This window comes from Octopus sinensis, linkage group LG4, assembly GCF_006345805.1.
Source record: "Octopus sinensis linkage group LG4, ASM634580v1, whole genome shotgun sequence".
NCBI classification, from domain to species: domain Eukaryota; kingdom Metazoa; phylum Mollusca; class Cephalopoda; order Octopoda; family Octopodidae; genus Octopus; species Octopus sinensis.
This window is the reverse complement of record NC_043000.1, coordinates 163,027,767-163,049,524: the sequence shown is the minus strand read 5'-3', so window position 1 is coordinate 163,049,524 and position 21,758 is coordinate 163,027,767. Positions and strand designations below refer to the sequence as shown.

At 37.4% G+C, this 21,758-nt stretch overlaps 1 protein-coding gene and 1 long non-coding RNA gene across 2 annotated transcripts in view; both read left to right on the top strand.

Annotated features, from left to right (window-relative positions):
* Positions 1 to 1,423, top strand: part of LOC118763302 — an 8,446-nt gene extending 7,023 nt beyond the window's left edge. The window contains exon 2 of the mRNA XM_036502669.1: positions 962 to 1,423. Coding sequence (XP_036358562.1) covers positions 962 to 1,404 — 443 coding nt within the window. The 3' untranslated portion in view covers positions 1,405 to 1,423. The remainder of the gene's footprint in view (positions 1 to 961) is intronic.
* Positions 1,424 to 5,352: 3,929 nt separating this feature from the next.
* The window catches only part of LOC115211007, a 56,126-nt gene continuing 39,720 nt past the window's right edge, over positions 5,353 to 21,758 (top strand). The window contains exon 1 of the long non-coding RNA XR_004998938.1: positions 5,353 to 6,334. This is a non-coding gene — a long non-coding RNA (uncharacterized LOC115211007). The remainder of the gene's footprint in view (positions 6,335 to 21,758) is intronic.

Below are 21,758 nucleotides of genomic sequence, written 5' to 3'. Positions count from 1 at the left end.
GAGTGTAAACTGGTTGTGACAAGAAGTGAAGTAAGAAGAGATTCCACACTTAAAATCAACCAAGGTTAAAAGAAAATGTTCACTCCTACTAACGAATCAAATATAAGTCATCCAGCTTTAACAACGACATACTTACGGACACTAAGTAATTCCAAGGGTGTTAAGAAGCCTACACGTGAAACCGTGGAGGCGCAATGGCCCAGTGGTTAGGGCAGCGGACTCGCGGTTTCGATTCCCAGACCGGGCATTGTGAGTGTTTATTGAGCGAAAACATCTAAAAGCTCCACGAGGCTCCGGCAGGGGATGGTGGTGATCCCTGCTGTACTCTTTCGCCGCAACTTTCTCTCACTCTTTCTTCCTGTTTCTGTTGTACCTGTATTTCAAAGGGCCGGCCTTGTTACTCTGTGTCACGCTGAATCTCCTCGAGAACTACGTTAAGGGTACACGTGTCTGTGGAATGCTCAGTCACTTGCACGTTAATTCCACGAGCAAGCTGTTCCGTTGATCGGATCAACCGGAACCCTCGTCGTCGTAACCGACGGAGTGCTCCTACACGTGAAACCGAGTAAATGTTCAAGCTAATCGTAGACTTTTACTATTGGGCCAGGAACAGCAATTTCTCGTTCAAGATAAAAGCTTAGTAGTCAATACCCTGCACCCTAAAGACAAATATAACCTGGGAGTTTAAGTTTGAGATTAAACCTTGGAGATTTGAAGTAAAACCCGAGAAGTCATTTGTAAAATAACTGGAACCAAGGACGTTAACCCCAGAACTAAATAGATAAGTTGAAAATAAATTCTATTCTCAGAACTTTGATTTTCTTTGACTTCTGTCTCTCCTTCGCTTTCTTAATTTTTCACTCTTTGTCCCGTCTATAAAATATATTCAAAAGTGCCAAGTGTTCATTGTTTAGGTGTTACATTTTGATTAAGCTTATAAAATCTCATTTAATTCTTACAGGATCGATATCAACTGTGAGAAGCGTGTCAGCGATCACGCCAACTCACCGACAATATTTGGCAGAGAGCATTGACAGAGAAAATGGCGTCGATGACAGGGAAGACTTTGTTGGTGACGCCAATACTGGTAGAAACAATGCAAGTACAAGCCTTCGCAGTAATAGAGATGACGGAAGTGCAATAGCAGCTACAGAACCACAAATATCAACTACAACAACAACAGCAACAACAACAACAACAACAACCGTGAAAATCAACCGAAACGGCAATATTGCAAAGGAGAAGTCGTCCAAACTGGAGAAACCAATATTTGGTGTATTGCTATTTCTCGGTTCGATATTCATTTTGGTAGTAGGAGTTCTTCTGGAAATTTCTAATAGATACAAGCAGAGGGAAGAAAAAGCATCTCTGAAAAAATTTGATGAAAAATATACGCTTTTGTAAATAAATGTTCCCTAAGACATCTGAGGTTTAGATTTTATTTTTTGGGGATTTGAAAAGCAAATAATAATAATAATAATAATAATAATAATAATAATAATGTGCTGACAAGTACGGCTCACATCCTTAGAAAACGCCTATCAATTTAAATGTTTGAGTTGTACTATATGGAGGTATTTCCCAACTGCTCTCACCGCTTTCCCTCCTCAAGCTTTCAGTTTAATTATATTTCAACATCTCTGAACCTTCATTTGCCTTAGGGTGCTGGGTTTGTTCCGGCAAGGGACTGCATCAAACATGCAGATTGAAAGTAAATAATCTTTTCTACAATAGGCACGAGGCCTAAAATTTTGTGGGAGGGGGGGGCAGTCGATTAAATCGACTCCATTACACAACTGGCACTTAATTTATCGACCCTGTTAGGCTGAAACGCAAAGTGGACCTCGGCGGAATTTGAACTCAGAACGTAAGGACAGACGAAATACCTATTTCTTTATTACTCACAAGGAGCTAAACATAGAGGGGACAAACAAGGACAGACATAGGTATTAAGTCGATTACATCGACCCCAGTGCGGAACTGGTACTTAATTTATTGACCTCGAAAGGATGAAAGGCAAAGTCAACCTCGGCGGAATTTGAACTCAGAACGTAAGGACAGACGAAATACCGTTAAGCATTTCGCTTGGCGTGCTAACGATTCTGCCAGCTCGCCGCCTTAGATTAAAAGTAAATAATAGTAAGAAGAACAACAGCAACAACAACAACAATAACAACAACAACAATAATGGGGGAAAGAGGCACCATAGGGGTGATGCATACACTGCGCGCAGATAAATGTTTTTGCAGATTATAGTGTGGCTTACAACGCGTTGCTTACCTATGCTTTTTAATTGAACTGAATTAATTTTTTTTAAGTATCACCATTATAGTTATTTATACTCCGGTGAAATCAATAAATCAACTCGTAAATAAACGAAACCCTCGATTTCATCAGTGTACACGCACGTACGCACACACACACACACACAAATACACACACACACACAGACACACACACACACATACACACACAGAATCCCATATGTATGTATGTACGCACACGTGTCTACGCTCATAGGTACATCATGATCTATACACACGCAGACAAGGCTCGATTCACAAGGAAAAGAAAGTGAACAAAATTAAATGACCACTTGCTGATCGCGAAATTTGTGAGTTCGAATTTTGTAAATTCAATTTTTTTTTTTAAGATAATCGAACTAAATGTTCATCATTTTGAGCCACTCACCCAATGAGTATTTCTACCAAATGTTGTGAAAATCCGTTCCGCCGTTTTGTAGTAATTTTGCAAACACAAACCCAAACAGACAAAGACGAGTGATTACAATACCCGGCTTTCACTTACACGCGCCAGATAATAATAATTATTAAAGTAACACCAACTTGAAATTGTAACTTGCTGTCTCTTGAGGTCTCTGGATGAGACTTGGAGTCACCTTGTTCAAATACAAAGCAAAAGCCTAAGATGATGATGATGATGATGATGATGATGATGATGATGATGATGATGATGCTTTCAAATTTTGGCACAAGGCCAGCAAGTTCGGGGAGGGGTAAGTCGATTACGTCAACCCCAATACTCAACTGGTACTTATTGCATCGATTTTGTGTTGAATTGTTTTCTGCTGAAATAGAAAGAAATCTAATTTAACAGAAGCAGAAGTGTTTCCACATATGCATACACACACACACACACACACACACACACACATACACACATACACACACACACACACAGATGCAAACACACACACACACACACGTCAAAGGCACCATACTCCAAGTCATGACGATTTAAATAAAAATTGCATTTGATGACGTCATGTCATAGGTATGTATATACAGTAATTGTTCAAGTTGATTGACTACTTAAAATTCCAACTTGAACTGTGACTAAAACAAATTAAGTAGTGTGTTATAGCAGCCCAGCAAAGAATGGCCACAGGGGTTTATCATTGAACTGGTACATGTACAGTAGAAAGAAAGTATGAACAGGCAAAAAGTCGGAATCGGTTTAGATCAGGACATCTACCTATCTAAATATAGTAGTCGTTGTAGGCATCCGTTGGTCGTGAGAGGTCATGGACCTGCGCCCAAAGAAATCGTGTCAACTGCTGATGGTGGTGCAGCGTCTGTTGTGGTTGTAGAGGCCCACACGGGAGCGGCAGTCACGCATAAGCGACTGCATTTGAAGGAGCTCTGAGTTAACAATTCTATTCTAACAACTCAGTAATTATGCTTAATTATGTAACTGCTTTGATGTTTGACACTGCTTAGAGACGAAAATGCATTCGACTGGGATTTTGTTTTCGTTAGCGTGGCGGTGACGTCATTAACTGTAGCCAATAGTACGCCAGTATTCTCTTTTTTTGTCCGACAAGGAACGCGTCCCGTCGTCGAACATTATGATGACTTCTTTGTCAGTTATGTTTCAATATATATGGAAAATAGCAAAATATTTGCTTTTTCCGTCAGTTGGCGAATGAAAAAAAAGATTATTGATGTGCATTCCTGCAAAACAGCGGGTGTTTCTTAGTATTTTTGCTATCAGCGCAGTCGAAACAATGTCAGAAACTGAGGCGGTGACAATAAAACTGAAAGAACGGGGCTTTAGAAAACCGAAAAGATTATAAACACTCTTACAACTTGCGGAGCTTTAAGAAACCGTGTCTTCCCAGTATAGCGGCGATAACAACAGCAACAACAACAACAACAACAACAACAACAACAACAACAACAACAACAAAATGGACACGTGAGGAATATATTTCAATCCTACACGCTTATTTTACAGCTGTGTTCTACCCACAACGAAAACACAACATATACACATCAAATCTGGAAGGAAAATAACAAGATCCCCAACTTCTGGCTAAAATACCTAACAGGAACACACAAAAAGCTGGCTCAAAAAGTTAATGAAATACTAGCAGAGCCAGAGGCAATGCCTGAATGGCTCACGGAAGGGAAAAACTATCTTAATTCCCAAATCCACTGAAATGGCAAACCCGCAAAATTACAGACCGATAAATTGTCTCCTTACAATCTACAAAGTCTTTACTGCAATAATATCGCAGAGAATAAGAAAATATCTGGACGTAAACAATCTGTTTCCAAAAGAGCAGAAGGGATGCTACAAGGGCCCATACGGCTCTAAAGATCAGCTACTGATCAATATAGCCATAACTGGAGACAGCCGAAGAAAGAAGGATCTAAGTATGGCCTGGATAGATTACCGAAACGTTTTTGATAATATTCCCCACACATAGATCCTAGAAACAGTAGCTATGTACAAGGTAGCACCAATAATCATAAAATACATAAAACATTCCATGAATAAATGGCAGACAAAAGAGGTACTCATAAATATCAAATCCATCCCCATTAGAAGAGGAATATTCTAGGGAGACATGCTCTCTCCATTCCTCTTCTGCTTGGCAGTGAAACTTTTATTTGACATGCTAAACAGAACTGAAGGTGGATACAACTGTTACGGCAAAACAATCAGCCACCTCTCATATATGGATGATCTGAAATTGTACGCTACAAATGATAAATAGCTGGAAGCATTACCACAGACGGTACATGGATTTACCAAAGAGATAAACATGAAATTTGGCTTAGAAAAAAATGTGCCAAAGCAACTTTGAAAAGAGAAAAACTAGCTAAGAGTAGCAACACCACACTAGATAAAACAAATGAAATAAGTGAATTAGAGCAAAGCCAGACATACAAATACTTAGGAATCAATGAACTAGATACGATACAACACATGAAAGATAAGATAAGAAAAGAATACTACAGAGCTCAATGATTAAGATACGATATACTTTTTACTAAATTGTAAAATGAACGAATATTTGATTGGATTCAACTTATGTCTAAAACCTTTGGTCTGTAATGATAGCAAAGAAGTTCTTAGTACTTTTGTTGACATTATACAAGTTTCCATTGAAATAGTAAGGACTTTTATAATAATATGTCGTAAGAATTTTCACTTTGCTGTGTCAAATTGTGTTAGACGAAAACTCTGTTTTATGACTGTCTGCAAAGTCTAGAATGTCTGAAATGTGTGAAGTTGTAATTTCTTGAACAGCAACCTAGTGTGGAGTACAATGGGGCCATGCATTGATTTGCAGCTGTTCAGATCTGAAGAAATTTCCAATCTCGAAATAAAAGCAATGCTTTCCAGATGCAGCTTTAGCTATGCCTCAGATATGACTTTGTAATAAAAAGAAACGACCTGGGAGAAAGAATCAATTTATTGAACTTGAATATGTAAGTCGACGTAATCAAGTCGTTTAATATTGTCACTAAGCAACATTCAAAGTTATACGCACACAAATGAGTGACAGATGTTACAAACGTACTTGAATTAGAGACAAATTATACAGTGTGCATTGTGATATGTGTTCCCATTCCAGGTGGTTCACTGCGCACATCCATGACTATAACACCGACTACAAGGACATACCCATCATCACAGACATAAATATTGTTGTTTGCAATTAGAAATAATCATTAAAGGCTAATCAAATAGAGTATGTCAACAACTGTGTCTCTTGCAATCTGAAATGAATAGAGCAAACGAACAAATCTGAAAACGCATGGACGTACTGAGACTTGTTACAAAAGAAGCAAAAAAGCTCTCCAAATAATGTCGAAAGCAACTGAAATTCTATTTAAATATACGTTAGCGGTTACTGTGTAAAGTAACCAGTCCTTCCTTTGACCTGTTCCTTATCGATTTATGTACCAACCTGTGGCTAAATTGCTTGAACGAGCGGATAACTACTTTTTAGTTCATCAGCGGCTGGCATGAGGAATTGTCATACAAATATCCATGTAGATGTCCACCGAGGTAACTTGTGGTAAATATTCTCTATTTTCTTTAAGTTATGTATGTGAGGGACATTTTCACCGTTGTTTCACTCACAATAATTAAACGTATCGCTTAAATGAACTTAATTTATGCGGCTTAGTTTCACGTGCGTTCATCTATCTGTCTGCCTGTCTATCTATCTATCTATCTATCTATCTATCTATCTATCTATCTATCTATCTATCTATCTATCTATCTATCTATCTATCTATCCACACACACACATACACACACAAACACACATTATTTTAGAAGGAAAACGAGTTAGATCTAAGCAGTTTCTGCTCAGTAGCCAGGGAATTCGAAGTAACCGTCAACGTATTCTTTGAGAACATAAAAGGAAATAAATATGGTGCACTACTAAATACTATCACGTGATCATTCAATCAATGTGCCACTCTTTTAGTATATAATGATACGTTAAAAAAAGACAAGCCTTAATATATACGTGTGTCTTTGTACGCATGTGTTATATTGGAAGTATTTATGCAGAACTTCCAGTTTTTTTAGGGTTATTTGCAATTAAATCGTTAGTCCTCTATGTTTAGTTAGAAATTATGACGGAGCCAGGTTCATTAACGTGTTAACACATTCTCAGTTTCATTTTCTCAATGATAAGAATGATTTTGGCGTTTTGTATCGTGTTTTAGCCATTGGCTGAGAGGATCGATCGACAAGAGTGAATGAAGAACGTGTAATAGATAAAAATTCCAAGTGATGTGAAAGGCACTACTTATATCATAATATCTTTTCTCTTCCCCACAGCAGAAAAATATTAAAAAGGTTTCTTAGATATTTCTCTGCTCTTCGTATCAATTGTGGCTTTTAAAACTTAGCTATCATCAACTTTATTCAGAAGGTGAAATCGAGAAAATCTAGAAAAGTTAATGAACGTAGGAACTAAATTGCTTCAAACTAAATATATTATAAATATAATATAAAGGAGAAAATACCTGAAATCGACACTTCTCCATTGTATTTTTTAGCGGATTGCTTGTTATATAAACCTAATCTGTTTTTATTGTCAGTATATTTAAAAAAAGCCTCAGATAAAATCTTAAAAGCTTATGTAACAGCTGACTGGTTAAGAAGTTTAAAGAAACTTATGTAATAGTTGTACAGAAAAGAAGTCCGGTTCGCAACGATGTAGTAGAAGGTTCGAATTCACCGCGTAGGTCTTCCAGCAGATGATTTCTATATAACATGCTTCAAAGAAAAGTTGTTTCCTACACACAAACTCACTCTCTCTCTCTCTTTCTCTCTCTCTCTTTCTCTCTTTCTCTCTCTCTCTTTCTCTCTCTCATAACGCGCGTGCACATACACACACACACAAACACATACACATAACACGAAAGCACATACGCATGACTACACAATGCTAACAACGTCGTTAGACATTTTCGTGTACAGGACATCCAAGGTTTCAACACGCACTTGTGTATAGCAGTAGAGCAAAGAATACTCTCTCTCTCTCTCCCTCTCTCTCTCTCTCTCCCTATTTATATAGTGATATATATATATATACATATATGCATACATACATACATTATGGCTGCCCACTCGTTATCGAGTATGGCCATTGCACGAAGCTTAACTGTTACTGGTGCTGTGATCGAATGTGACTTTTTAGCCCAGCTAAAGATCTACATACATACATACGTACATACATACATACAATCATACATACATACATACATACATACATACATACATACATACATACATACATAATACTCATATTGATGCATACATACATAAATATAGATAGATAGATAGATAGATAGATAGATAGATAGATAGATAGATAGATAGATAGATAGATAGATAGATAGATAGATAGATAGATATTATTTATGTTCGTGTGGATGTATATAAATATTTGTTTTTACATACCTTTGGAAATAAGAAGAAAGCATCTTGTTAGCAGGCTCACAAGTAGCATACAGTGTAGAGTAGGTTTCATTTTTTGCCGTGCTTCTAAATGAGTGATGTGAGAGAAGTTTCATAATTTTATCATAAATACATTTTCCAAAAAAATTGTCTTATATACATCTGAGATTTTCCATCTCTCTCTCTCTCTCTCTCTCTCTCTCTCTCTTTCGCATGTGCATATTCGTTTGCACTCTTTCCCATTTTCTATATCTGCCTCTCTCTTTATAGTCGTTTCGTAACTCCTAATTTGTTATTACATATACACACCCATATACAAACGCACATGAACTTACAAGCTAGTTGAAATTTACTTTCCGCTATTCGTGAAGGATACATAAGTTAGAAAATCAAAATAATTACAATAGACATACCAATTAAATTTGCTATTACTATGTTTTTCTCTGCATATTTACATCTGCGCTGTAAGGTTGTAGATTTTGAAAGTGCAAGAAATTTTGTATAATATTGACCTTTCTTCTACTTCAATTATTACATAGTCTAAAAAATTTGCAGGGGATTCCGAAGTTGTCTGGAGGCCGCTGTTGAAGCCAATGGCAATTTTATTGATTAGATTTACTCTTTAGTATTTCAAGATATTTTTATGTAATTCTGGTGAATATATCTGTTAAAATGAGATGCCAGTGTTATTTTGCGTAATTTAGACGACAGTTGATTCATCACACCGTGTATATATATATATTTAAATATATAATATAAATGATATAAATGATATATATATATATAAACCGTAAACATGAAATACGAAGACAAACTTTTGTATGCGAACAATGAGAATAACAAATAGAAAACAAGACAAGTAACATAAAGAACGACCCTTCATCAGTTGTCGGCTGTCTATCTACTCCTCATTCACAATATGCGCCTTCGAGAAAGCAGTTACTACTCCCGCGAACTAAAATAAAATTTGAGATTTGCGGAGGGTCAAAGCTGGTAACAAAAACAGGACAGTAAAAGCAAACAGTGAGGGCCGCTAGGCCACACGAGGTGAGGTGGAAAACGCTGGAGACACAATTTTTGACTGGAGGGAGGAAAGATAGGAGAGGAGACAGACAATATGCATATGTATATTATATATATATATATATATATATATATATATATATATTATATATATATATTATATATATGTTTGTTTATCTAGCTGTTTATCTGTTTATGTATGCATGTATGTATGCACATGTATTTATGTATGTATGCACGTATGGAATGGAGTGAAAACTTTTGAGGAGGCCAGGATGACACATGCAAGACTCAAGAGAGATTTAATGAAGAATGTTGCGATCAACAAGAATGTGAATCTCAGCGACCTTTTTGTGCTCACAATTTGTGACAAGTGATACCTTTCTTTTGCGGGGCTCAAATCTCATCTGCACACCCATAAAAACGCACCTCCAGCAACTACTCTGTCAATATATCTATGCATCCCTTTCAGAGCCGTGTATGCCATAATGTCTGCAAATCTAACGGAAGCCTCAAAAGACATTTTAAGATTTACAAAGATCAGACCTTAGCTGCAGCTCTTAGTGGTTCAAATCAGTTATGCAATCTATGTGGGTGTCTTTTCAATACATTGTCTGGATTAAAAAGCCACATTAATCACCATGATGGCTCTAATGTATAAGTACAAGAGGTGATCAGACTCTTCATAAGGAGTAGACAACCACTATATATATATATATATATATAATATATATATATATATATAATATATATATATATATATGGTTTAAAATTGAGAGTTTGCATAAAAGGAAACAAAACGCAATGTATTATCCAAACATAAAGTATTTTAAAATCAAAAATTATGAATAAGTTTATGACTGGGCGCTTACTCAAAGTAGCCGCCCTCAGCTTCCACCGCGGTTTTTTTCTTGGTTACAAGCTCGGCCTTGGTGTTGCAGTCAGAGCATTTAGAGACCTTCTCAACTGCACCTCACACATAGTAAATCATGGGATTACAATTGGGAGAATTAGGAAACCATAACTTGGAGTTGATAAAGTTGTAGAAATCATCCGACAACCACTTCGGTGTCTTTTCTGGGGATATGGTAAGGAGCCAAATCCTGCTACTAAACATATGCCTTTCCAACAGCAACCCTTTCCAGCTAGGACTTGACCACCCACAGTTTCCAACAGCGTCACTGCCATCTGAATTGAGCCTAAAGCGTTGTTCAAAGATCTGGGATGAATCTTAGCATGCAGACTCAATGAGAAAACCTGCTGTGTTCTTTCTGGCTCGCCACGGCTTCGTAGTCTCCGTTGCAGACTGTTCAAGTTAGTCTTGCAGCCAGCCCTTACAGCTGGTTGTTCACCAATACATCAAACTGGTCCTGAAAAGGCGATATAAAAAAATCATTAAATTTAACCTGAACTACCTTATATACAGATAGTGACCTTTCATTGAATGAGATAAAGTCTACAATTGAACCTAATTCCAAAATGCTAGTGTTGTTATTTAGCCCTGAATAAGTTTCTGTTTCTCTCTTCGACAAAAGATAGTTCTACAGGAGCCGAAATGGCTAACGATTTTAATCTTTAATACCAAAAGTATCGTTTTTAATTGGAAGTTTTTCTCAAGCTTTCAAACATTGAAACGAGCCAATTAAGGAACTTCTATGTAGCCGATTGACCTACAAGAAATTACAGTAAATCACACCCTGTCTGAAATCACACCCCGAAGTCTTGCCAATGGAAGACACACTGGACTGTGTAGCCTTAGATAAAAAAAAAAAACTGGATGGTCAGTGCTGGGACATTTTTGATTTGGGGTTTGATTTTGATAGATCTTTCATGAAACACAAAGTTAACATAAACCACACAACTCTGACATATTCGGCAATTAAATTTTGGTTGTTTTATTTTCAAATTTAACAGTCGTATTACCTGATTTCTTTTTCTTGCTTTTCATTTTATTCTTGTCTGAGTTTATTCAAAATCTTCTTTCTTGGGAAGTGATTCATATCAGTGTGCAAGGCAAGTATTTACAGTGAGAATATCAAAGACACTTCTCCATTGTATTTTTTAGCGGATTGCTTGTTATATAAACCTAATCTGTTTTTATTGTCAGTATATTTCAAAAAAGCCTCAGTTAAAATTTTAAAAGCTTATGTAACAGCTGACTGGTTAAGAAGTTTAAAGAAACTTATGTAATAGTTGTACAGAAAAGAAGTCCGGTTCGCAACGATGTAGTAGAAGGTTCGAATTCACCGCGGAGGTCTTCCAGCAGATGATTTCTACTACACATTGTTTGACCAATGATATGAGGGCGGAATTTGGACATCGAACAAATGCGAGTCATATATACAACGCATGAAGGGTATTTGATGACACTTAATTATCAGCATATTACTCTCTTCAAACCGATTAAAAAGTTTTTATTTCTTTCAGATCATCTATAATAGATGAAAAGTCACAATCTTTGTTGTCATATATGCAGAACACAGCGACTTAGAAGTTGCCAACTTTCTATAGATGCAAGAAATTTTGTGCACAAAGTTCGGATGGAACTGGAAGCTATTGCTGGGAATCTTTCAAACGTATGAAAGATAAAAAATTCGAAATATTCGGACACCATAAGGACACTAAAAATCAACGAGGTACATTGCCAAAAGGGCGAAGTTGTCTCTCAGAACCACAATGCACAAGGACATTCGATACAAGTCGTATATGCTGAGGAGAAACTAATTCATCCTCGCAAAGACGCTGGGAAACTGTTTGATTTGAAACAAGTAGTTACTTAACAAAGTTGTAAACCCGCATGCTTTGGAAAATCTTCAGCCAAGATCAAAAGTTTAACTGGAAAAATACCAGATGTTTATGTGCAGATCCTTTTGAGATCCCAATGTGATACACCCTAAGTTTTCAGCATCTTTTCACGGGGTTTTAGAATTAATGCTTTTGTATACGCTGAGGTGCTGGAGACACCCTGGGTGGATGACGTATGCAGTAGATCATACACGTTGCAATATGACTCAGCATTTTCTCAGAAAGCCTACGTAGCCCAAGAATAGATGTCAGATAATGTTTACTGTCACGTAACACCATACTTGTGGCCTCCAAAATCGCCAGATTTAAATCCCACTGACTACTACGTTTCGAGCATTGTTGAACGGGAACCTAGACGACATTCTCCCAATATCCATAGCATCACTGAAGACTGCCATTGTCCAGGTGACGTCCGAAATTAATAAGAACCATTGAGTGGAAGCATGTCAATAATTGCAGCCCCACGTTAAAGCAATCATTGAAGCTGAAGGCGGATTTATAAAATAATCTTATAAGAAAGCTTATCGAGAACATGAGCAGAAATTTATATAAGAATATGTTTCATTAAAATACATTTCGAGTTGCTTTATTAAATTACCATATATGTCCTCAAATACCTCTCTTTCCTTCTCATACATGTAAGCGATTAATGATGTCAGATGGCGATTACATAAGCACCTAAAGCAATTAACGAAGGCATAGTAATATGTCAAGTCATACTCATGAAAAAACGTGACGGATGACTCTTATGTGTGTGTGTATGCTTATGTAGGTTTATGCTTATGTGTGTGTATGTTTATTTGTGAGTGTGTGTGTTTACACGTAATTTTCTAGTCTGGTTTATCAAGCGTGCAATTTCCGATTTTTCTTTTAAAAACAAGCCACTTTATGTCCAACTGATATTAACCTCTTTGGGATGCCTTCGAATAAACAAGGCAACGGATTTATTTAGTGGAAGTTAATGAACTTGTGTGAGGTGGTGTAAATGCCTATCCCATATTAAAATAGATTTGTTTGAAATTTTAAGGTGTTTCCATTATTTTGTCCAACCCCTATATATATATATATTATATATATATATATATATATATATATATATAATATATATATATATATATATCTATATATATATATATAGATAGATAGATAGATAGATAGATAGATAGATAGATAGATAGATAGATGATAGATAGATAGATAGATAGATAGATAGATAGATATGCGCGTGCATGTGTGTATCATGTACTTGATCACTTTCAGATCAACCCCGACACCTGGGATAGGTGAGCACAGGTCCGTTCTGCCTGGCGTAGCTACAGCAACAGAGGTGCCACCTCCTACGAATAGGGTCGAAAGAGCCCAAAGAAAACGTGAGCTGCGCCTGGTCCAGAGCCAACTCCTTGCCTTCATTCCCAGAAGACCAACATGCTCTGGCCTGATCGACCACAGCCGGACGTACCATGCCCCTTCTTCCTTGTGATGTCCTGGTCATCGCCGACAACGACGGATGAATATTATCATGAACCTACAGCAAGGAGAAATAACAATACACCCCACTGATCAACACAAATGAAAACTAAACGGAAACATTATTAGCCAATCTAATCTATCAATTATTTAACAAAAATATATCATTAATGATGGAAGCAGTATTCATAGCGCGGCAAAATACTAAAATAAACAAACCGATAACAAACGCTGGTTACAAAAAAAACGAAACTCCAAATTTATAACATAAATCTATTGATAAAAATTCAAATCCTGGCGGCAATGGTTCCAGCTATTACCCTGTAATATTTCTTCCTGAAAACGAGACTAAGAAAGTCTGCAAACGTTGACGATGGATTTAAGGACCTTAGTGTTAGTATCAATCCGTATATATAAAAAAGAGGAGCTTAATCATATACTGAAAGGCAAAAAAGAAAGAATTCTTTCAGCAAAGGGAAAAGTCGTCGGCGATGTTTCGTATGTCGTAGATCAGATTTCCGTCGATTTCCGTAAAAAACTTTTATTTTTTTACATAAGTAATGAGAGCGAAAGAGACTAAGAGGAAGCGATTTTACGACGAGAAGGTTTCACTTTGAAATCGGCCTGTGTGCGTTTGATGGGGTGTGGGAGACAGACAGTATGTTGTGTAAGTGAAGTGCTTCTGTTAGTGTGTGCGAAGAGACAGAGAGAGTAATGTGTGAAAGAGAGAGATAACTGATTTTTTTACTCGGTGTATGTGTATATGTATGTATGCATGTATGTGTGTGTGTGTGTGTATGTATCTATGTATGTGTGTGTGTTTATGTATGTATGTATGTATGTATGGCCGGCATAGACTTTTCACACAGAACATTACCAATCGGATTTTGTCACTTTTCCTTACACATTTTGTACTGTTCGTTCCTTTTGCTGCACAACACAATGTTTACACATGCATATATATGCATGCTTGCACCCAGTTTCTGTGCACCTCTATAGACTATTAACTTTTTTTTTCCTTTGAATGCAACTCTTTTCTCATGAGAAGAATATCTCCTCATTTTATAACTCTCCCATCTTTTTCTTACCATTTCACCATCGTCACATCAACAGAGACATTAAGGCTGCACAGTAGCAGTCGACAAGGCATGTATAACGATTAAATAAAAAAAATTTTGTCTATATCTTCGATCACTGTCATTATTCCATTGAGTCAACCTCATTATTTTCTACATAGCAGACTGTTACATAAACAGGCGCCGCAAGGTAATCTTTCGTTTTAATTCGAAATAATGTAAACACTGAATCGGCCATACATACATACATACATACATACACACACACACACACGTACTTACACACACACACATACATGCAGACATACACCGAGTAAAAAATTACGATGAATCGGCCATACATACATACATACATACATAAACACACACACATACATAGATACATACACACACACACACACATACATGCATACATACATATACACATACACCGAGTAAAAAATCAGTTATCTCTCTCTTTCACACATTACTCTCTCTGTCTCTTCGCACACACTAACAGAAGCACTTCACTTACACAACATACTGTCTGTCTCCCACACCCCATCAAACGCACACAGGCCGATTTCAAAGTGAAACCTTCTCGTCGTAAAATCGCTTCCTCTTAGTCTCTTTCGCTCTCATTACTTATGTAAAAAAATAAAAGTTTTTTACGGAAATCGACGGAAATCTGTGCTACTACAACCGAAACTATGCCAAGTCGTCTTCTGAATACGGCATGTCTAAAAGGAAAGCTGTTCAAAACATACGTCTATGCGTGCGCGCACACACACACACATATTCTTAAGTACATACACACTCATATACATACGTTTGTTTGAGAATTTATTTTATTCTTACCAGTGTAAACCGGTTTATCGAGTTGTACCAGTTTATGCCAAAGAAATATAAAGCAAGTATTTGGCAATAAATTTAGACCGATCCAGAGTAACATTTATTAACTTCTAAAATTTACTTGCTAACAGGTTAAAAATAATGTTTCCCATTTTTTTGATAATATGGAACCACGCGGCTTAATGGTTGCGGTGTTATACTAATGATCGTAAAATTGTAGTTTCGATTCCTGGACAGGACGATGAGTTATCTTCTTGAGCAAAACCCTTCATTTCGAGTTGCTCCAGTCCACTCAGCTGGCAGAAAAGTGTAACCCCTTGACGGACAGTCCAATGAAGAATATATACGCCACAGAATCAAAGGAAACCGGCTTTATGAGCCTATGGCTTACGAATGACCTTTAATTTTTTTCTATGGTCGGTTGACAATAGAAGTTAGATCCATGACATCGAATATAAAACACATTAAAAAGGAACTGTATCTTCAATAAAGAATCTTCACTTGACATAAAATTTAGCATCAATAGCAATAATTTCTCACAGAGTAAGCCTCTATGTGGGCTCGGCCTGCTAAAAATAGCAGTTAATTCTTTCTCAAACTATACACTACTGACTTAATTACTTTGAACGGGGATATGCGAAAACATAAGGGCTTGACATAGCCAACACGCCGTTGATAATAGGGATGTGAGCAGCAACAAAGTGTATAGGTAGATATTAACCGGTTTAGATGATACCTCGTTGTTGTATTTATTCCTTTAAAACTATCTGGAAGAATGAAAGACAAGATTGATCCCGCTAGGATCTGAAGGCAGAATGCAGAATGAAAAGAAACCCATCAAATACTGATATTTCAGAGGTTTCCAAGTTATTCTAGGGTAAGATAGCTCTGTGCTGACTACACCATCCTGAGGAATATTAATAATAAATAAACCTGAAACATGATTAAAGTTGCCGCACTGCAGTCAACATTCAGACTCATTCCTCCCTTGCATAACTCTATCTAACTTTTGGTGACTTGAAATTTTGGGAGTTCTTTCCTTGATTCCTATTGCAGATAATTTTCTTCAACGTAAATAAATTTCTTTTAATTACTGTTAAAACTTCCATTACTTGATTATTTTTAGCTCACCACATTAAGCAGAGTAGCCTGCAATGCATCAGCAATTCCTGGGGAATTTCCTTTGATATTATTTTTAACTATACTCTGATCACGTACGCACGCACACACACACACACACACACACACACACACACACAATATCTTTTATCTTTTATCTTTTACAGGGCTGAGTTCATACTGATGCACCACCTGTAGTTATTCGCTGTTGTTTCCGATATTGTTTTTGGTGAAGTTTTGGACGGAGCTGCCATTCTTTGCGTCTCCTGCCGCGATGTGGGTTCATCTGGCTTCTCAGATAGAAACCTGTCCAGACGTTCTTTGAAAACCTCCACATCAACACCATGTAGATCTCTAAGGGTACCTGGAACGATGATGAACAATTGCGGGCCCTTGAAACCGAGAGTATTGAGGAAGATGGGATCTTTGGTATGATGCAGTGCTGTTCAGTTCGAGGATGTGTATAGCTGTCAATTTCAAAACTGGGAGCGAAACCCTCCAAGAGCTTACAAATATATATCACCACATCTCTCTCTCTCGTCTTCTCTCCAGGGAATAGAGACTCAGCTCCTTTAGCCTCTCCCAGTAGCCCATCTTTTGCATCGAGTCAATCTTCTTTGTGTATTGGCGCTGGATTGCTTCGAGTTCCACAGTTTGTTTCACACTCTCTGGGGTCTATAATTTGGTGCAGTAGTTCAAGCGGCTGAGAACGAGTGCCTTCCACAGGGGTAGCAAGGCTTCCCTTTTCCTGGTTCTGAAAGTCCTCAGAATCCATCCAGCCACTCCCCTGCACAGTGCTACCATCTTGGTAATATGCACATTGAATGTTGCATCATTGCTCATGTGAACCCCCAGGTCACGCACCCACTCTGACTCTGGGATCTTATTACCTTCTGGTCCAGTGTATTCCGATTTTAGCCTGGTGTTGGACCGGTAGTGGAGTGCCTAAAATTTCGTAACATTGAACTGCATGCTATTTATGTTAGCCCATTTGTAGATTTCGTTCAGGTCTTCTGCAGTTTTATGATATCTTCTGGGTTCCTAATTGCCTGCAATGCTTTTCGTGTCGTCTGCATAACTGGTCAGGTTGGCTGACTGTACCATGGAGAGCATGTCTGAGAGGGCCACCACAAATAGTAGTGGCCCTAGTACAGTTCCTTGTGGGACTCCGCCGAGAATTGGTGTCTCTTCAGAATGAGCACCATTGGCTACAAGTGTCTGACTCCTGCCCTTCAGAATATCATGCAGTCACTCTCCCAGTTTCCCGGTGACACCAAAGTTTCGCAGGTTGTGACTTATCATGCCATGATCAACCTAGTCGAAAGCCTTAACAAAGTCGAAGTATATCACGTCTACAGCTGTCTGGTTTAGCGGTTGTTCCAGTACCCAGTCATGGTGCTGCAGCAAATGTGTCAGGCAGCTCCTCCCTGGACGTAAGCCATGTTGCGTGTTTGTGAGAAGGTTGTTTTCTTCTAGGAACGCGAACAGCCTTTTTCTGACAATGCGTTCCATTGTCTTCTATCATGTGAGGTCAGAGAGATGGGCCTGTAGTTTTTAGCATCTGCTCTGCTCTCTCCTTTATGGACAGGGCATATTATACCCTCTTTTAGGTATGTATATATATAAATATGTATGTATGTATGTATGTATGTATGTATGTATGTATGTATGTATGTATGTATGTATGTATGTATGTATGTATGTTTGTATGTAGGTATCTATGTATGCATGTATGTATGTATATATGTATGTATGTATGTATGCATGTATGTATGTATGTATGTATATATGTTTGTATGTATGTATCTATGTATGCATGTATGTATGTATGTATGTATGTATGTATGTTTGTATCTATGTATGCATGTATGTATGCATGGTTTCTGATAATGTAACGGTAATTATAATTCGCTAAGGTTAAGGAGGTCAAACTATTATATCTTCATACTATTGTTGTGTGTTAAGATTTAAGATTTATGACGTGTGCCGTTGCAGCGGTAATACTGTAACTTCAACAAAGACTTGCAATTGATATAAATGACATTATTATAATTAAATATCTTATGGTACGTGAATACTCCTCAATGTCTTCTGGGTACAAATTTCGCCTGAGTTCTGCGGTCAGTAATATAACCTAACATTGTGGTTGACTATGCGCTAGTCAAATCTCGCCGCATTGTGACCACACTAGATGGTGAAGGGGCATGTCTCAGTGGTTAGGGCTCCGGTCTCACAATCACGAGGTAGTGAGCTCGATTCCAGGACCGGGCTGTGTGTTGTGTTCTTGAACAAGACCCTTTATTTTCCCGTTGCTCCAGTCCACTCAACTGCAGAAATGAGTTGCAACATCACTGGTGCCAAGCTGTATTGGCCCCTTGCCTTTCCATTGGATAACTTCACTGGTGTGGAGAGGGGAGGTCGGTATGCATGGGTCACTGCTGGTCTTTCATAAACAACCTTGCCTGGACTTGTGCCTCGAAGGGTAACTTTCTAGGTGCAATTCCGTGGTCATTCATGACCGAAGGTATCTTTATCCACCCCTCTGTATATATATATATATATATATATATATATATATATATATATATATGTATGTAAATATATATATATATATGTATGTATGTATGTATGTATGTATGTATGTATGTATGTATGTATGTAGGCATGTATGTATGTATGTGTGTGCGTGTGTGTGTATTATATATAGATAGATACAGATATGTATATATATATATATATATATATATATATATATAATATAAATTGGACATGGGCGATCGTTGTATTCTTTCTTGTCTTGAGGTTCATACCCAAACGGCTGTGTGGATTCGCGTGAAAAATGGCACACATGTAGAGACTGCTTTATAGATTGGAATGCGATTTGTATTTTTTCCTAGCCCCCATAGTTACCGAGAAAATTGATTAAAACTTTTCTAATGGAATTCCCCTCTTTGTTCCGCCATTAAAACAACCAATTGCTCACACAGCCGGCATATTCCATTTCGCTAGCAACAAGGTGGGAGTACAGGATGACAGTCAGCCAAAACTTTGGATTTCTTCTTTCACCTGTTTGTGGGGTTAATAATCTAAATCTTTAGTTACAGTTTCTCATCCAAACTAAATAATTGACAGAATTGTCGGATTAAGACAGTAGGGTGTTTTGAGGGAGATTTGGCTGCTATTTCTACCAGGGCTAGCTACCATGTACAGGTCTAAACTTAATTTTCATTCACATATGCCTAACCGAACGAAAACGGTCACAGCCACATCATCCAAATAGAGCAGGTGAAACCGGGCTTAGCTGCTAGCATATATATATATATATATATATATACACACACATACAATCACACACACACATACATAAAGATATAAACATATAAACAGCGAATTAGGTCATTAAAAATATAAAACCTGCTGCTACTAAAACTAGTAGACAACAATTTTCAATATACCAACGGAATGTTATGATAATGTAAATGATACCTTTGTAAAACATTTCTCATACTGGTTGTAGCTTTTCTAGATCTTAAAGAATTAGAATGTTAATGTGGTTTCAGTTAGAAATTTTAGAATATTCTCCTTTTTTATTTCTGATTTAACTATATTCTAAAAATGTGACCCACATATCAATTATCTGGTGCTAAATTAGGTATCCTGCAGCCACAGGAGGTTTCATTTCAAGAAGTGTTGAAATTTAATTATTCAAGCGCACCAACATACGCAGACACACACATACAGCGAAACGCAAACAAACACACACAAATACACAGACACACATACACACTCAGCGTAACGCAAACACAAAAAGTGAAGCACAAGAGTAAGGACTGTTTCCTTAATTTCTTTGCTTTACGTTCATTATGAGATGTGTGGTGCATTAGTCCACCTAATGAAGCATCACCACCTTGCTGTTGCACATATACTTAAATGATTCTGATCTTCCATCCATGTTTATCTTCCACTGCATGTAATCGTTGTTCTCATTGATATCCAGTGAAATTTATTTACTGGCCAACCAATGTGATCATTGCCACTTCGCGAAGTGGGTTGTCACTAAGCAGTTTTCTTTACTTTTCCAGTGGTGTCCAGCAAAGTGAAATCCTCCTTCTATAACAGTATCTGGGGCGTTAGGTAACTTATTGCATAGTTCTAATTATTAGATTATGCATCAATATAGCAGAGTTATTAATAATGAAAAATGAGTGTGCAGTAAAGAAAATGAAATCTCAGATATCAGATATCAGTAGCTGGAATAAGAACTACGATGAAAGATAGCGATAAAAAAAGCATTAATTTGTCTGGTGCATTCCATTTAATCTATTGTAATAAAAGCGAAATTCTGTCTGTCTGGAGTCCTTGTATCTCACTGTACATTTGCTCTACATAGACATATATCCTTTTGGAATCAGGATAATCCCGGGATTGAAAAGCTGCCCTTCATATGGTGCTTGAAATCCAGCATTGGGATTTGATTTAAAAGCACTTTGCTATTTCTAGCAAGTAAAGCTTAACTGATTCACGCAATCTTGCTTGGCGTTTGTCAGAGGACATCATAGATCAAGGGGGGAGATAAATGACATTCGCTTCGTTAATTTTACGTCGAGATAAGAACTATGAGAAAAATTGGTCAACAGCTGGAATTCAAATTAGGACTAGAACAATAGAATGATTGCATTAATCCTCATCCGTCCTTCACCTCTGGTCAAATACGACCGGGTATATAATCACTATAAACGTATTATAGTCATGCTATTTGGCTCTATTTATTTTCAGGCTTCAGGCTCAATTAGCACTCCGCACGAGCTAGTGTAAGAGTCCGCACGGATTACGGCTTTTAGGCTAATTATAAATAAATGCTACGCATAAATACAATTGACCGTAGCGCTGAATGGAAAAGAGTACGTAATATACTATTTTGCAGTTGCGTAATGTGGCGAATAAGTCGTATGAGTTGTAGTGGTTTTGTGTAAGACGATTAAATGAATGATAGTTATTTTATCGACTTAGTGTGGATGAGATGCAAAGATAACCCGGGAAATAGAGAAAACTGAATAACAATTTCTTATGCAGGAAGAAGGCTGGCAATTTCAGAAATTGGCTACTACTCTTTTACTTGTTTCAGTCATTTGACTGCGGCCATGCTGGAGCACCGCCTTTAGTCGAGCAAATCGACCCCAGGACTTATTCTTTGTAAGCCTA